The sequence below is a fragment of the Dama dama genome, chromosome 13, assembly GCF_033118175.1.
Source record: "Dama dama isolate Ldn47 chromosome 13, ASM3311817v1, whole genome shotgun sequence".
Taxonomy (NCBI): Eukaryota; Metazoa; Chordata; class Mammalia; order Artiodactyla; family Cervidae; genus Dama; species Dama dama.
In genome coordinates, this window is record NC_083693.1 from 41,820,341 (window position 1) to 41,838,786 (window position 18,446).

The following is an 18,446-nucleotide window of genomic DNA, read 5'->3' on the forward strand; positions in this document are numbered from 1 at the left end:
GAAAGCTGAGCGCTGAAAAATTGATGCTTTTGAACTGTAGTGTTGGAGAAGACTCTTGAGAGTCCCTTGGACTGCAAGGAGATCCAACCAGTCCATCCTAAAGGAGGTCAGTCCTGGGTGTTCATTAGAAGGACTGATGCTGAAGCTGAAACTCCAATACTTTGGCCACCTCATGCGAAGAGTTGACTCACTGGAAAAGACCCTGATGCTGGGAGGGATTGGGGGCAGGAGGAGAAGGGGGCGACAGAGGATGAGATGGCTGGATGGCATCACCGACTCGATGGACATGAAGTTACTCGGAGTTTGAGTAAACTCCGGGAGTTGGTGATGGACAGGGAGGCCTGGTGTGCTGCGATTCATGGGGTCACAAAGAGTCGGACACGACTGAGCGACTGAACTGAACTGAATCTAAGTTAGCTTTTGTATAGCAAAGGAAACCATAAACAAAAAGGAAAAACAACCTATAGAATAGGAGAAACTATTTGCAACAAAGTGGCTGACAGGGACTAATTTCCAAAATATGCAAAGAGCTCATAAGGCTCAACAACAATGAAGACAAATAACCCAATCAAAAAATGCGCAGAAGACTTACATAGACATTTCTTCAAAGACATACAGACGGTCAATAGGCAAGTGAAAAAATGCTCAACATCATTAATTATTAGAGAAATGCAAATCAAAACTACAATGAGATACCACTTCACACTGATCAGAATGACCGTCATTAAAAAGTCTATAGATAACAAATGCTAGAGAAGGTGTGGAGAAAAGAGAAGCCTCCCACACTGTTGGTAGGAATGTAAGTTGGTGCAGCTATTATGGAAAACAGTATGGAGGTTCCTCAAAAAACTAAAAATAGAGTTGCCATATGATCCAGCAATCCCACTCCTGGGGACATAGCCAGAATAAACTGTAATTCAAAAAGATACATGCTCTCCTGTGTTCATAGCAGCACTATTAACAATAGCTAAAACATGAAAACCACCTAAATGTCCAATGACAGATGAATGGATAAAGAAGATGTGGTGCATACACACAATGGAATACTACTCAGCCATGAAAAGGAACAAAATACTATTTGCAGCAATACAGATAGACCTAGAGATTATCATACCAAGTGAAGTAAGTCAGAAAGACAGACTTCCCTGGTGGTCCAGTGGTTAAGACTCCATGCTTTCACTGCAGGGGGAATGGGCTTGACCCCTGGTCAGGGAACAAAGATCCCACATACCACAGGGCACAGCCAAATAGAAAAAAAGGAAGAGAAAGACAAATGTCATGTGATATCACTTATATGTGGAATCCAAAATATGACTCAAATGAACTTATCTGTGAAACAGAAACAGACTCAACAGACAAAGAAAACTGACATGTGGTTGCCAAGGGGGTGAATGAGGGATGGATTAGGAATTTGAATGAGCAGATGCAAACCAGTGTATATACAATGGATAAATAACAAGGTCCTACTGTATAGCACAGGGAACTGTATTCAATAGCCTATAGTAAACCATAATGGAAAAAAATATGAAAAAGAATGTGTAGGGAGTTCCCCTGTTGCCTAGTGGTTAGGATTCTAGGCTTTCACTGCCATGGCCCAGGTTCAATCCTTGATCAGGTAACTGAGATCCCACAAACTTCGTGGCAAGGCCAAAAAAAAAAAAAAAAGAATGTATATGTGTATAAGTAAGTGTTAGTTGTTCAGTCATGTCTGATTTTTTGCAACCCCGTGGATTATAGCCACCAGGATCCTCTGCCCACGGGATTCTCCAGCAAAGTATACTGAATTAGGTAGCCATTCCCTTCTGCAGGGGATCTTCCCGACCCAGGGATCAAACCCAGGTTTTCTGCGTTGCAGGTGGATTCTTTACCACCTGAGCCAACAGGGGAGCCCCATATATGTATGACTGAGTCACTTGATTGTACAGTAGAAATTAACACAATATTGTAAATCAGCTATACTTCAATTTGGAAAAAAAAAAAAAGATTCAGGGTAGAAATCTCTGCAAATCTCTTGGCCATTTCCTCAGATTTTTGCAGTGTCTTCCCAACCTCAGCCATCATGGTTGCACTGCAGACAGCTGGAACATAGAAGGGCACAGAGCAAAGGGCATGCCAGCCGCGTCTGCAGGCCCATTTAATGAGCTTTTCAGAAAGCCCTACCCCACAATTTCCATTTCTCTCTCTTTGTCCTAAACTGTCACATAATCACTCCTATTTGGCACAGAAGTGACTGTGTGACACCTTTTAGCTTTTTAACTGGTCACCTTGTATCTGCCAGTAAAACCAAGGTTGTATGAGTAAGGAAAGCTGGGAGAATGGATACTGAGGAGGGTACCAGTGGTGTCTGCCACACTAGAGAGTGGCCTGCTACCAACTAGCTGTCTTCAGGGGGCCATGGACTTCATTCTGTGTGCTAAGGCAATGGGGTTCGGCTCATTTGATGCCTCAGTGCCATGGAGGTGGTGATGAGCACATTTACTGGGCTATTTTTATTTCACTAGAATGCCAACTCCACTGAGCAAGGACAGTTCTTGTGTTTTTCATTGCCATATACCCAGCACCAACATCAGTGTCTGTCACATAGCAGAGACTCTATACACATTTGGAATTAATGAATGATCAATAATAGTGTTGCTTTCTTTCCTAGGTCTCCTCTCAATAAACTCCTATCAGCTGGTATCCTTGAAAGTGGAACCTGCAAAAGCCCATTGGGGATGTGCATGCTAAGTTGCTTCAGTGGCATCCAACTCTTTGCATCCCTATGGACTGTAGCCCGCCAGGCTCCTCAGTCCATGGGGATTCTCCAGACAAGAATACTCAAGTGGGTTGCCATGCCCTCTTCCACTACTGGGGTTAATTCCTCCCAGTAGTGCCCACTCTGTTTAGTCCCAGTGGTTAACCTCAACTCTTTCCGGGGGAAAAGTTAACTAACATGCCCCTCTATCCTTTTCTCCTTCCTACTTGTTCCCAGAGTAAGAGATGCTGCTATAGGCTGAATACTGGGGCCCCCTTCAGATTGATATGTTGAATCTTGACCTGTGATGTGATATTATTAGGAGGTGAGGTTTGGGGGAAGAAACCAGGGATTAGTGATCTTATGAAAGAGACCCCCAAAGAGCTCCCTAGCCCCTTCCACCATTGTAAGGGTACAATAAACATTTGCATCCCAGAAGAAGACCCCCACACACACCCGACTGTGTGTGACCTTGGACCTCCAGCTTCCAGAAAAGTGAGAAATAAATTTTTGTTGTTTATAAGCTGCTGAGTCTGTGGTATTTTGTTATAGCAAAACTAAGGGACTGAGACAGATGTCTCCCCATCCTCTCCAGGCTAAGGCCAACTCCCCCTCCCCAACTTTACTCTGATTTCCACCCTTCTTCTCTCCGCAGGGATTTTTTTTTTTTTACCACTCTGCACAGCTTTCAGGATCTTTTCCCCAACCAAGAATCGAACTGGTGCCCCCTGCAATAGAAGCTTGGAGTCTTAAACCACTGGACCACCAGGGAAGTCCCTCCTCAGGGATTTTAATCCATCAATTGTTCTCTTTCTTCAGTGCCCTCAACTTCCTTCTTATATTTATCCTTCAAACATCTCCCTAAAGAAAAAGCAAAACTGTTATTCCTCTGTCGATAGTCCACTTAAACTATTGTTTAACTCATATCCCTGGGTGATTTCAGCCATTCCCAAGGCAGTAAATATCTCCTGCATGTTGAAGATTCCTAGATCAAACAGCCAACATTGATTCCTTGATCAATCTTGAAGATTCCAAGACAACCAAGGGCTCTTGGCTGTCAACCGAAGAAGCCAACTCTGGCTAATGTGAGCAGAAAAGGTATTCATTGGAAAGGTATCAGATAAGTCATAAGACAAACTCCTTTCTCTGACTCAAGACCCATCAACTATAACAGTAGTCATTACCCGGCCTCCCATGGACATTTTCTGTGAGTGTGATTATTAGAGGATGTGACTGACAGATCCTTGACAATTTGTGTCTGATTTATTCATCTGTCTCTTGTGAGCTAGTTTGTTATCAAGTCAGCCTTCCTTTCATGAATTGATCATTTTATGGCTGCTCATTATATAATAAGACATGTATTATTACTTTCCTGGCTTGGTTTTTAATTTTAGAAACTGAAGCTAATTTGAACCAGTGTTTTGCTCTTTGATTTCAAAGATCTGGCTGCTTTATTCTTTTTTTATATATGTAAATGACTATGAAAACAAAAATATTTTATGTGTATTTCTCCAAACAAACTAAACCTTTTGGACCAATAATAAACAGTTGATTTCATACGTGACTGTCCCTAGAATACTTTCGAAGAAGGAAATGGCAACTCATTCCAGTATTCTTGCCTGGAGAATCCCATGGACAGAGGAGCCTGGCAGGCTACAGTCTATGGGGTCTCAAGAGTTGGACACAGCTAAGCACACAGAATACTTTGGGTCATTCCTGAACTCAGACCCTGTTGCCCTGGCCTTGTTCAAACTCCATGGGTGCATGGGACACTGTGACGCTCAGCTCTTTTGCATACATTAACTCTTGCCTGAATCCAAACCCCTTGCCTCCTCCCAACCCTCCTCTCTCTGTAGAACTGCTGCTGATCAACTCCACAATCTCTAGTTCTGCAATATGGAAAACAGTTTAGCTTCTCTGCTTCCTACCCTCTTGAACATTTTAGTCTCAGAACCACTTTACATTCTTAAAAATTATTAATCTCATAGAACTTTGAAAATGTGGATCATTTACCAATATTTACTGTTATAACTTAAACATTTAAAAATATTTATGCATTCATCCATTCAAGATAATGAAAATAAATTGCATGTTAACATAAAAAACACAATTTTATTTAAGTTAATTATATTTTCCAAAACACACATAAAAAAGTAGTGAGAAGGGTGGCATTGTGTTTTTACTTGCTTTGTTTTGGCTTAAACAACAGATTTATTTCTCACAGTTCTGGAGACTGGAAAGTCTGAGATCAGGATGCCAGCACAGTCAAGTTCTGGTGAGGACTCACTCACTTCCTGGTTTTTAAACAGCTGCTTTCTCACTGTGTCCTCTCTCAGTGAAGAGCAGAGGCCATTGTTTTGCAATTCTGCAGACCTCTTTAGTGTCTGGTTAAATAGAAGGCAGCTGGAGTCCCATGTCTGTTTCTGCATTTAATTGCAGCAATATCACGCCATTCAATCTTTGGAAAATTCCACTGTATATTCATGAGAGAATAAGGATGAAAAAGGCAAATAATGTCTCAGTAGTGTTACAAAAATGTTTCATCTCACAGATCCTCCCTCCCCACAATCTCCCACCAAGATCCAAGGACCTCCAAAGATGGCTGGATCACAGTTTAAGAACCACCGTTTTAGAACACGTCCTGGAAGTGAGCTGCTGATTTTTTCATGTCCATAAAGCCCATCACTCTACAAATACTGACCACCTTCTGAGTATCAAACACTGTTCTGGGTGCTAGAGATGCAGACAAGAACAAAACAATGTCCCTGTCCTCTCTGAGCCTGCATTCCAGTGGGAGGAGACAGGTAATAGACAATTCTAAAAATATAATTATGTTAGGCAATAAAAGCCATAAAAAAAAATAAAGCCAAACAATGGTATAGAGATTGAAATAGGGGAACTAGGGTTTGTTGGCTTGTTTGTTTTATTAGGATGGTCAGAGAAGCCTCTCAGAGGTGACATTTGAGCAGGGACTGAAGGATACGAGGGAGAGACCTTGGGGATATCAGAGGGACAGCATTCCAGGCAGAAGGAGCAGCAAGTACAAAGGCCCTGACATGGAAGTGTGTTCATTGTGTTTGAGGGAAAGCAAGGAAGCTGGTGAACTTCCCTATAGCTCAGATGGTAAAGAATCTGCCTGCAGTGCAGGAGATCAGGGTTCGATCCCTGAGTTAGGAAGATCCCCTGAAGAAGAAAATGGCAATCCACTCCAGTGTTCTTGCCTGGTGAATCCCATGGACAGAGGAACCTGGGGGGCTACAGTCCATGGGGTCACAAGGAGTTGGACACGACTAAGTGACTAACACACACACACAAGGAAGCTGGTGAGGCTTGAATGGAATGAGTGAGAGGGAGAGACGAGGTCAGAGGAGGCAGGAGAGCAGATTTTGGGTGTAATGGTGATTTCACCAAACTAACGTCTCTTCAAGGCCATGGAAGATTATATTCTCTAAAAACAACCACAGTGATATTTCCAGTCCAACATGCTGTTCTAGAACTTTGCCATTCCCCATGTAGAAATGGAGTCTACTTCCTTTGCCCACAAGCCTGGGAGAAGGCTTAGTGACTTTCTTGATAAACAGAATGTGGCAAAAGTGACCCTGTATGACACCCAAGTTCATAAAAAGCAATATGGTTTATGCCTGGCTCTGTCATTGGACGCTAACCCTGGAATCCAGCCCCCATGCTGTGAGGAAGCTCAAACAAACCCAGGCAGAAAGACCACATAGAGATCTGAAGCTTTCATTTGACAGCCTGCAAGAACCAGCAACAACCAAAAGAACCAACAGACATGCAAGTAAACAAAGCTTCCAGATTATTCCAGCCCAGCATTCATATAAGGCTTCTAGCTGAAACCACAGACATGGTAAGAAAGAGAAAAACCATCCTCACTGTGCCCTGCCTAAATGCCTGTCCTACTGAATCTGTGAGCATAATAAATTATTGCTTTACAGAACTCAATTGTGGATAATTTGTCAGTTGGTAACTGGAACAGAGGCCTCTTAGCATCCTAAGTGAGCATTTCCAAGTCCTAATCTAATCAAAATGTGCATGTGTCCATGCATGCTAAGTCACTTCAGTCATGTCCAACTCTGCGACATTATGGACTGTAGTCCACCAGGCCAGAATACTGAAGTGGGTTGCCATGCCCTCCTTCAGGGGATCTTCCCCACCCAGGGATCGAACCCGTGCCTCTTACATCTCCTGCACTGGCAAGCAGGTTCTTTACCACTGGTGCCATCTGGAAAACCCCAATCTAATCAAAACAGCCCTGATTAAAACCCTACAAAGATTTCTTAGGCTAAAGCTGATGCACCCACTAGGGTATTAAAAGAAATCTCAGCAATCATTTGGTCTTCTTCCCTCCAGGTTATAAATGGGCAGCTTTGGGATTCAGGCTCATGGATGGAAGTAGTCCCAAAGGAGGTTAATAAAAAAGAAGTAGTAATAGACATGGGAGTGCCTAGCTTCTGACTTCTTTTCCTCCAATGAACAAAGGTCTCAGGAACACCAGAAAAAGCCCAAGAGTCTCCTTCTCTTGCTATACCCCTTGTTGGGAGAAGCAAGTATAAAAAGACCCATGGTCGTGGAGGATTTCCAGGTGAATTTCTTAAAAGTTTCAAGTAGAAGTTACATCTGTGGGCCACTATGACCTGCAGATACATGTGTGTGAAATTAATTTTTATTAGAGTATAGTTAACTTACAGTGTTGTGTTGGTTTCTGCTGTAAAGTGAATCAGTTATATGTACAATACAGATATGTGTGTTTTAATGACATGAGTTAGTTGCTGTGGTAGACTGTCCAGAGAGATGGCTCCCGTACCTATACACGTTAGACCTTCCACCAATTTCTTTTCCTGCACCTTGAATCTGGGCTAGATATGCGTCTTGGTTTGACGAGTAGAATTCAAAAGAAGTAATAATGTGTAATTTCCGGGCCTAGACCCTAAGAATTTTTGAAGACCCCATTTTCACCTTTTTAGGATCAAGCCACTCAAAAAATAAGCTTGGGGTAGGGACCATGTGGAGAGAGACCCAGCCAGCATCGCCAGCCATTCCAGCCATTCCATCTGCGGCACCAGACATGTGAGCAAAAGCATTCAGCCCAGCTGAATGCCTTTGAGTGACTGACCCCAGCTGACACCGTATGGAGCAGAATTGCCCAGCTGCACCCAGCCAAATCACAGAAGCATTAGAAACAATAAATCACTGCTATTTTTAACCACTAAACTTCAAGGCAATTTGTTAGCAAGCAACTATTAACTGCTAATTCCAGTTGCGCTATTTCAAATCCTGAAAGATGATGCTGTGAAAGTGTTGCACTCTATGCCAGCAAATTTGGAAAACTCAGTAGCGGCCACAGGACTGGAAAAGGTCAATTTTCATTCCAATCCCAAAGAAAGGCAATGCCAAAGAATGATCAAACTATTGCACAGTTGCACTCATCTCACAGGCTAGCAAAGTAATGCTCAAAATTCTCCAAGCCAGGCTTCAACAGTGCACGAACCAAGAACTTCCAGATGTTCAAGCTGGATTTAGAAAAGGCAGAGGAACCAGAGATCAAATTGCCAACATCTGATGGATCATGGAGAAAGCAAGAGAGTTCCAGAAAAACATCTACTTCTGCTTCCTTGACTACACAAAAGTCTTTGACTGTGTGGATGACAACAAACTGTGGAAAATTCTTCAAGAGGTGGGAATACCAGACCACCTTACCTGCCTCCAGAGAAATCTGTATGCAGGTCAAGAAGCAACAGTTAGAACCGGACGTGTAACAACAGACTGGTTCCAAATAGGAAAAGGAGTATGTCAAGGCTGTATATTGTCACCCTGCTTATTTAACTTATATGCAGAGTACATCATGAGAAATGCCAGGCTGGATGAAGCACAAGCTAGAATCAAGATTGCTGGGAGAAATATCAATAACCTCAGATATTCAGAGGACACCACCCTTATGTCAGAAAGTGAAGAAGAACTAAAGAGCCTCTTGATGAAAATGAAAGAGGAGAGTGAAAAAGTTGGCTTAAAACTCAACATTCAGAAAACTAAGATCATGGCATCTGGTCCCATCACTTCATGGCAAATAGATGGGGAAACAGTGGAACCAGTGACAGACATTATTTTCTTAGGCTTCAAAATCACCACAGATGGTGACTGCAGCCATGAAATTAAAAGACGTTTGCTCCTTAGAAGAAAAGGTATGACCAACATAGACAGCATATTAAAAAGCAGAGACATTACTTTGCCAACAAAGGTCCATCTAGTCAAAGCTATGGTTTTTCCAGCAGTCATGTATGGATGTGAGAGTTGGACAATAAAGAAAGCTGAGCACTGAAGAACTGATGATTTTTAACTGCAGTGTTGGAGAAGACTCTTGAGAGTCTCTTGGACTACAAGGAGATCCAATCAGTCCATCCTAAAGGAAATCAGTTCTGAATATTCATTGGAAGGACTGATTCTGAAGCTGAAACTCCCAATACTTTGGCCATCTGATGTGAAGAACTGACTCATTGGAAAAGACCCTGATGCTGGGAAAGTTTGAAGGCAGAAGAAGAAGGGGACAACAGAGGATGAGATGGTTGGATGGCATCACTGACTTGATGGACGTGAGTTTGAGCAAGCTCTGGGAGTTGGTGATAGACAGGGAAGCCTGGCATGCTGCCTGCAGTTCATGGGGTGGCAAAGAGTCTGACAGGACTGAGTAACTGAACTGAACTGTTAACTGAAACATTTGGCAACATTTAAAAACCTAAACTGGCCTTCCCTGGGTGGTCCAATGCTTAAGACTCTGCACCTCCAAAACAGGAGACACACATTCAATCCCTAGTCGGGGAACTAAGAGACCACATGCCACACGGCACAGCCAGAGAAGTTTTAAAAATTGAAAATAAATAAATACCTACTATCATACAAAAATATGAAATTTGGGGCCTGTTTTTGGAAAACACTGGACCTGTGTTGCTCACTTGAACTTTAGGGCAGAATCTGAAAGCGGTGCCCATATTTCAGAGTGAAGATCTGTGTGTACAACAGGACAACTGCTTTAGGGAGGAGAGGAGCTCTGCCTGTTACCATGGCTTCCCTGGAGGCAGAAATGACGGGAGCTAGTGACACCCAATCACAACTATCATCTTTCCCCAAGTAGGTACACTGGTCAGGTCATTAATCAGCAAGTATGCATGATTTCTGGGCAGAGAGATAGTTCTCCCAGGAATTCAGCAAACAAAATATACTCTTAACCCTTGTTGAAATATGTAAAATTTATCTTCTGGGACAGTATGCACAGGGCGCCCTGTGATTTACTTCAGAACAATAGAGGGCAAGCACACTTGGCTCATTGCATCTTTTGCTCAAGAAAAAGGAAGACAGTTAATTACCTGGCAGTGACAGGAGACCCTCGTGGACATGAACGGGATTTGACCAAGCAGTTTCTTGCACTGGAATGAATGGCAATTCACCCAGCTTGATTTGGGGCTCTATTCTGGACCAGTAGGCTGGGGGTTTTGGGGGGACAGGGGCATTATATGAAAAAGAGCTATTTCTACTCTCTTCACCACGGGGAGGTAGGGAAGGAACAATTGCCAGGAAGAGAGTCCAGGGAAGAAGAAACTATTTTCTGGCTTCTCCCCAGTGTTCCAATCCTAGGGGCCTCTACAGCAATAAAATTACACTGTTTATTATAAGCCTGACTCTGACAGGATGTGATGGAAGAAGGGATCTATGTATGGAACATTCAGAAAAGCTGATACAGCCACTCCTCATTGAAATGAAGCAGAAAATGTTCAATCACACACAAGCAAAACAAAACCACTGGTTCTGCATTCCTGCTTGTCAACAAACAGCTGGGGCCCAGCAGCTCTGGCTGCCCCTTGAGGGCTGATCCTGCCCTTCCTCTCTCTCTCTCTTTTTTTTTAACCCCACCCTCCAGGTTTGCCTACAAGCCTCAATGCTCAGTAGCTGAGTCTCTGGGCAAGAGAGTTAGCCTGTATCTGCAAAGCGAGAGATGATCCCATGGAAGTACTGGGGGAGATAAGATGAGACAATTCCAAGAAGTCCTATTACCATCCTCACAGATTCCATTTTACAGTAGAGGAAACTGAGGCACAAAAAGATTCCCATAGCTTGACCAAGGGCACAGCTCACAAGTCACAGAGCTGAGATTCAAACCCAGGCAGTTGGGCTCCAGAGTCCATGCTCTTAACCACTCCACTAGCTGCTTCTGGCTATTAGATAGAAAAGCATTTTGTAAGCTATAGAGAAACTCAGCGCATCCCTGAAGGATAGTTAAAATTCTGGGATGGCCTAAACCAAGCACCCTAGCTGTGCCCCAGGTCTGAGTGGGAGGAGGAAGAGTGGCCCTGGTGTCCCTACCCTCACCCCCATCCCAGTCAAGCACCTGCCAGAGCAGAATCCTACCCTGGAGTTTCAGAACCTTCATTGTGGGAACCTGAGGAGGCCTAGAGCTGATAGCTTTCCATCCTGCTTCCTCTTCCTCCTGTAGATGGTCTAGTGCCATGATTAAGAACAGACTCAGGGGGCTTTCCTGGTGGTTCAGTAGTAAAGAAACCACCTGGCGATGCAGGAGACACAGGTTTGATCCCTGATCCAGGAAGATCCCACATGCTGTGGAGCATCTATCTAAGACCATGTGTCACAACTACTGAGTCTGTGCTCTGGAGCCCGGGAACTGCAACTACTCAGCCCACCTGATGCAACTACTGAAGACTACATGCCCTAGAGCCTTTGCTCTGAAACAAGAGGTGCCACCATGATGAGAAGTCCTCACACTGCCTCTAGAGAGGAGTCCTCACTTGCCACAACTAGAGAAAGCCCGTACTGCAGTGAAGACCCAGCACAACCAAAATTAATTAATTAAATTATTAAAAAAAAAAAAAAAACAGACTCTGGAGCCAGACTGACTATTGACCTGGCTCTACCTCACTTATAAATGGGAAGTGGCTTCACTGTTGTATGAAATGAGTTAATACATGTATCTGGTCCCTAGTAAGTGGCTAAGTAAACATCAGCTATAATTGATAACTATTCCCAAACCTTATCAGCTCTATATCTTCCTCCTATGCCAAGGTTCTCAAATATCCTCCTATTTTTTTTTTTATCAATCCCCACTTTGGAATTACGAGTATAACCTTATTTTCAGAATGCAAAACTGATCTAAAGGTGGAAGCAATAATGGGGGGTTTCAGGCATGCCAGCCGGCTCTTGGGAAGACTTCTGGGGACAAGAATGCCTGGGAACCTAACTTTGACAGGTAGGTGGTTTTTTACTATACGGTATCTGGAACAAAGACGCAGGACCAAGTAGTGGTAGCACCCACTCCTGGAGAGAGAAAGAAGGAACTCCAGTGGTTTTAATAATTCTAAGTCCCACATATCCCCTTTTGCCTCTCCCTCCCAGGACTAAGGTGACTTGGCCTGTTGGCTAGAAAAGCAATTGAACTGCATGCAAGATTAATGGCTCTTGTCCCCAAGGGAATCCCTCACTGGATCTGCAAGGCAAACCCTTTATTCCCTATCCATGGGATCAGAACCAACACAGCAGGAGTGGGCTGCAGGCGGACACTTTGCAGTATTGGGACTCCTGGGCCCTGTCCTGGCTGGCCCAAGGGAAAAAGCAATGACGAAGGTGACACATGGTAAGGAGGCTGAACTTGGGTGGAAAGAGAGATGAGGAGCTAGAATCAGAGCACTGCCCCAGGCCCCAGGACTCAGTCTAAGGGAAGGGCACCTGGCCTGGGCAGGGACTGATATAGCAGAGCTCTCTCCCAGGCTACATTCACCTCCAGGCATCACTGCCTAGCAGTGTTAAATTTACAAAGAGCTCTGACAGCCATAATCTTACTCAGCCTCCAGGAGAGCCCTGTAAAGTGGTGACTGCTCTTACATCCATGACCAAAGCCTTGAATACAGTCTTAGAACAGTTGCCCCTCTTGCATCCGTTTCAGTTCAGTTCAGTTGTTCAGTCGTGTCCGACTCTTTGCGACCCCATGGACTGCAGCACACCAGACCTCTCTGTCCATCACCAACTCCCAGAGCTTGTTCAAACTCATGTCCATCAAGTCAGTGATGCCATCCAACCATCTCATCCTCTGTTGTCCCCTTCTCCTTCTGCCTTCAAACTTTCCCAGCATCAGGGTCTTTTCCAATGAGTCAGTTCTTCACATCAGATGGCCAAAGTACTGGAGTTTCAGCTTCAGCATCAGTCCTTCCAATGAATAATTCAGGGCTGATTTCCTTTAGGAAGGCCTGGTTGGATCTCCTTGCAGTCCAAGGGACTCTCAAGAGTGTTCTCCAACACCACAGTTCAAAAGCATCAATTCTTTGGTGCTCAGCTTTCTTTATAGTCCAACTCACATCCATACATGACTGCTGGAAAAACCATAGCTTTGACTAGATGGACCTTTGTTGGCAAAGTAATGTCTCTGCTTTTTAATATGCTGTCTAGGTTGGTCGTACCTTTTCTTCCAAGGAGCAAGAGTCTTTTAATTTCATGGCTGCAATCACCATCTGCAGTGATTTTGGAGCCCAAGAAAGTAAAAAAAAAATCTACAGATGGTCTGTTTCCCCATCTATTTGCCATGAAGTGATGGGACCAGATGCCATGATCTTAGTTTTCTGAATGTTGAGTTTTAAGCCAACTTTTTCACTCTCCTCTTTCACTTTCATCAAGAGGTTCTTCTTCGCTTTCTGCCATAAGGGTAGTGTCATCTGAAGTTATTGATATTTCTCCCAGCAATCTTGATTCCAGCTTGTGCTTCATCCAGCCTGGCATTTCTCATGATGTACTCTGCATATAAGTTAAATAAGCAGGGTGACAGTATATAGCCTTGACATACTCCTTTCCCAATTTGGAACCAGTCCGTTGTTACATGTCTGGTTCTAACCGTTGCTTCTTGACCTGTATACAGATTTCCCTGAGGCAGGTCAGGTATTCTGGTATTCCCACCTCTTGAAGAATTTTCCACAGTTTGTTGTGATCCACACAGTCAAAGGCTTTGGTATAGTCAATGAAACAGATGTTTTTCTGGAACTCTCCTGGTTTTTCTATGATCCAGCAGATGTTGACAATTTGATCTCTGGTTCCTCTGCCTTTTCTAAAACCAGCTTGAACATCTGGAAGTTCTTGGTTCATGTACTGTTGAAGCCTGGATTGGAGAATTTTGAGCATTACTTTGCTAGCGTGTGAGATGAGTGCATTCTTTGGCATTGCCTTTCTTTGGGACTGGAATGAAAACTGACCTTTTCCAGTCCTGTGGCCACTGCTGAGTTTTCCAGATTTGCTAGCATATTGAATGCAGCACTTTCACAGCATCATCTTTTAGGATGATGCATCTACTTAACAACAAACAAATAAATCCAGCTCTCCTAATCCAAAGTCTTTCGACATTTGTCTTCAACATATTGAGTCCTGATTCCTTCTCTTGAATTTGCCTCCCAGAAACACCCCTTCTGCTGTGGTTTTGAAATGCCTACACATTCTTTGATACTACTCCCTCCAAGAAATGGAACCAAATTCCCCTTCCGAGGAGGTGGAGCCATAAAAGTCATGGTGGCTTCCTGCTTGTCCTCTCTCTCTCGTTTCTCTCCCTGCTCCCTCCCCCTGCCCCATCTTCCCCTCCCCTCCTCAGCTTCAGGAGAAGCCAGCTGCTTGTCATGAGGAGATCTATGGAGCATAAGAAACTGAAGCCTGGGTCCTCTGACCAAAATGTGAATAAGCTTGAGAGCACATGCTCCAGACCCATGAGAGGCACTGAGCTAGAACCGCCCCTATAAACTGCTTTTGGATTTCTAACCCTCAGAAACTGGGTAAGATATTGAATGTTTTTAAGTTAATGAGTTTTGAGGTGATTTTTTTATGCAGTAATAGATAACCAGTACCTCTTCCCCATTGTAGGAATTGCCTCTATCCCCCAAAACCAACTCAAACCTTTACTGGAGAGCTCAAATCATTGGGAAGTTTCCTTTTCTCTTATACTCAGGTGAAGGTGGCTCAAAAGGTAAAGAATCTGCCTGCAATGCAGGAAACGTGGGTTTGATCCCTGGGTGGGAAGATCATCTGGAAAAGGCAATGGCTACCCACTCCAGTATCCTTGCCTGGAGAATCCCATGGACAGAGAAATGTGGCAGACTACAGTCTATGGGGTCACAAGGAGTTAGACAAGACTGAGGGACAAATGCTCACAGCACACAGGTGAGACAGAACACCTGTGTTGAAATCCCTGTGGCTGCTGCTTTCTATCTGTGGTATTAAATGTATTGGGCTGGTTACTTAATCTCTCTGTGCCTCAGTTTCCACATCTGTCAAACAATGATAAAAAGGAAGATTTTAAAGATTAAGTCAGGGAATAGATGTGAGAGTGCCTGGCCCAGTGCTGGGCACTTGGTGGGTGCCTGAAAAATACGACCTCCCTCTGGCTCTAACTTTCTAGGTCCTGACTCCCAAGCCCCTGCCTGAACAGACGGGGACTAGGACCAAGGGTTTTAGGGGCCCCTCATCCTCTTTCTGCCACTGGAGACAGAGGAGGAAGAGATCTGCCCTGCACCAGGGGTTTTCTTCCTCCCACTATTGGGGTAAGAAGTAACTTGTCCACGAGAGGCAGATGCACTGCTACAAAGATCCCCTTGCAGATGAGGGACTGGAGCTGCACTGGCAAGGCTTGGGCTCCAGCCTGGTCACCCCTCCAACTCCTTGGAGGGTGGAAAGAGTCTACTTTGCCACTCACTAATCCTCTACATATTAGGAAAGCCACTATTTCCAAGGCTTTGCCCATTTCTTTCCCTTTCTTCCTCCCCTCTCCCTTTATTAATTTTTAAAATTTATTTTAATCACAAATAATATGTGAAAAATAACATCAGCCAACATTTCCTGAGAACTTACCAGCCAAGGTTCTAAGACTGTTAGGTGTCTCACAACTGTTTTATGAGACAGCTTCCTGTATTAGTCCCATTTTACAGCTGAGAAAACCAAGGCACAGGGGCTAATGGCCCAAGGTCACACAGAGGCAAAAAGAAGCTAATGAAGCTCAGACTTCAAGGTCAGGACCTCATTACACAGTCTGTTCCAAACCTCCAGGCTTAAACTTTGTATTCTGAAGGCACAAATTGAGGCTTCAGAGTGTGTGTACTAGAAAACAGCACACACTACAAAAAATAAAAATAATTTTAAAATGCATTTACATCTATAAACATGCACACACTTAAAAAAAACTGGTCCTACCCTAAGGCTTTTTTAACAGAAAGTCTTGACTCTCCACGTTTCTGTCGTGGAGTGTGCGCCACAGATGCTCAACTTAGGCACCTTCCCAAGAGTTGAAGCCCTCTACTCTCCTCCCAGCTGCGTCGGCCGGGTCCCCCTGTCCCCCTCCCCCGTTCCTCCCTGCCTCCCCCGGCGCCTCCTTCCTGGGCCTCGCTTCTCACCCCGGTTTCCTCTCTCACAGCGCGCCCCTCCTCCGCTATCCTTGCTCCTTCTCCGCCGTCTCTCTTGCTAACTGACTAATGCATTTCTCCCTCTCCCTGCCCCACCCCCGCGCTTGGCCATCCAGCGCACAGGCCCTTCTCCCGCCCTCGGTTGCCCTCTGCCAACCTCGCTACCCTCATTTACAGTGCCCCCGCCTCCCCGCCCCGCTTTAAATCTTTCCGCTCCCCTCCCCGTCCTCGTTCCCCGCTAAGCCCTGCCACTCCGCCGCCCGGCAGGAGCGCACAGCCGGCGGGCTGCGACGCGCGCTGACAGGGTAATGAATGGCTTCAGCGGTAATTAGCGACCCGGCGGCTAATCATGATGTACATTTACATTTTAAGTGCTGCAGAGGGAGCTGGAGAAGGGGAGGGAAGCGACGGGAGGGGACGCGGGCCTTTTCCGCGGCCTCCCTTCACCGACTGCGGAGCGAAGTGAACCGAATCTTCTCCAGCTGGCTGCAGTGGTGGGGGACGGCGGTGCGAGGCTCTCCAGGGCCAACCCGGGCGAATGCAGAACTGCCTCATCTTCAAGAGGCGTAAACGTGGAGCTCCCAGGCCCCTTCCTCCAAACTGCAGACCCCTGATTAATCCCCTCCAAGGGAAAGTTCAGCCTAGGCTTACATACCCCCGTGGATGGAGAGCTCTCTTCTTCCATAATCAACCCGTTCGGACTTAGATTCCAGCGGTTTGGGGACTTTTTCTCAGGCCTAAAGAAACTGATGCCTATTAAGGCCCACAACTGCCCCCGTTTTACAGAACCTGAGTATCCCTGAGCCTCGCCAAGCGCTGCGAACTCTTGTGTCTGCACCAGACTGCTGCCCTCCGACTCCTACGGCTGTTCCTCGTGGGGGGCAGCGGGAGCTGCGACGGGCCAGAAACACAGGTTCCGAGCCGAAAGTGCCCTCCAGAGCCTCTCTCCCCAGCGTGCGAGCAGGAGCTCCGAGAAGGGGATGGTCATTCATGTAATGGGGCTCAAAGGTCCACCTGCTCTCCAGTCACTCCCAAAGGGCCGTATTGGAGTCAGTCCAGGGTTCCAAACAGCAGGGCCGCGCTAGGAGATACGAGATAGGGAGGAGGCGAAAGCAGCCTGGAGGAGAGGAGGGGGACCCCAGCAGCCCCGTCTCGAGACTGGGCACCAGCTCGCCCGGGCACTGGGATGACCCCAGCACTTCCAGGGTTTCCCGTCCGCCGCAACTATCAGGGCTGCACCCCGCCACGCCCCGTCGTAGTCACCCCCACCCGGATCAGGTCTGGCCCACCTTCAGTTCTGTGTGTGCGCAAGGGGTGAAAGGATGAAGGACGAGGCCCTAGGGCAGTTCTAGTACAGCTCCTTCACAAACCCGGTCTCTCTCATCAGCAATCCTTTAAAGCCCAATCTCATCTCTCCCTTCACTGTTCATCTCTCCTGGAAAGACATCCCGGGCCATTCCCTTGGTTTTGCGGAGTTCCCGAGGAGGGGCACCCAGTAACTCCGTAATGTCCCCGAGATTTCCGTTTCCCAGCTAACTCCCTTCTCCCGCAAAACCTGCTTTACCCAGTCTCTTTTCTGAAAAAGGACCCCACTGGGTCCCAGGGGGCCCGGTTGACTAACAACAAATTCCACCTGAGAAGAAGGGGGATCCATGTGAGCAGAGGACAATGTCTGGCTTACTCTAAGGCATGCAGCCGTAATACTCGACTTTCAGGCATGGATGAAGGGAGCTTAACTCTTCTTGAGAAGGGGGGTCTCATTGTTCTCGTCCCATTCATCCCAGGGGACAGCCTGGCCCAGAGCCGCAGTTCGCACACCCCAGCGGGTGTGCGGGGGTGTCTGGGAGCCTTCAGCTCTGGTCAGGCGCGGCGAGGCTGAAACCTCAGTTCTCCGGCTGCCCTGCGAGGACCACGCCGAGACATAGTCGTTGAGGGCAGGCGCGGAGCGGAGACGGAGCCAGCGCCTACCACACTCTGCTGACAGCGCACAGGCTGTCCTTCAGGCGAGAAGAGCGGCTCGGGAGCGAAGGGACGGAGTGGGGGTGGGGGTGTCGTTCCTCTAGGAGTGGGAGAAAGAGGTCCCAGTCCCCAGAAGACCGCTTTGAAATCTCTCACTGGGGGTGGGCAAGGGGTGGGTGGCCTTCAGCTGAACCGCGGAAGGGCTCGGGGACTCGGCTTGAAGCGGCGTTTGCCCAGCAAACGGTTTTTATTTAGGTTGCAGGTTTATGAAGGTTGGCTCAGGGAGGGCTGATGGTGATTATAGGGAAACT

At 46.1% G+C, this 18,446-nt stretch overlaps 1 protein-coding gene across 1 annotated transcript in view; it reads right to left on the bottom strand.

Moving 5' to 3' along the window:
- SCAMP5 (secretory carrier membrane protein 5) overlaps nucleotides 1-18,446 on the bottom strand; it is a 53,687-nt gene that overhangs the window by 34,898 nt on the left and 343 nt on the right. The window contains exons 2-3 of the mRNA XM_061159106.1: nucleotides 18,145-18,235; nucleotides 17,995-18,076 (exon numbers count right to left, since the gene is read on the bottom strand). Coding sequence (XP_061015089.1) covers nucleotides 17,995-18,076; nucleotides 18,145-18,235 — 173 coding nt within the window. The remainder of the gene's footprint in view (nucleotides 1-17,994; nucleotides 18,077-18,144; nucleotides 18,236-18,446) is intronic.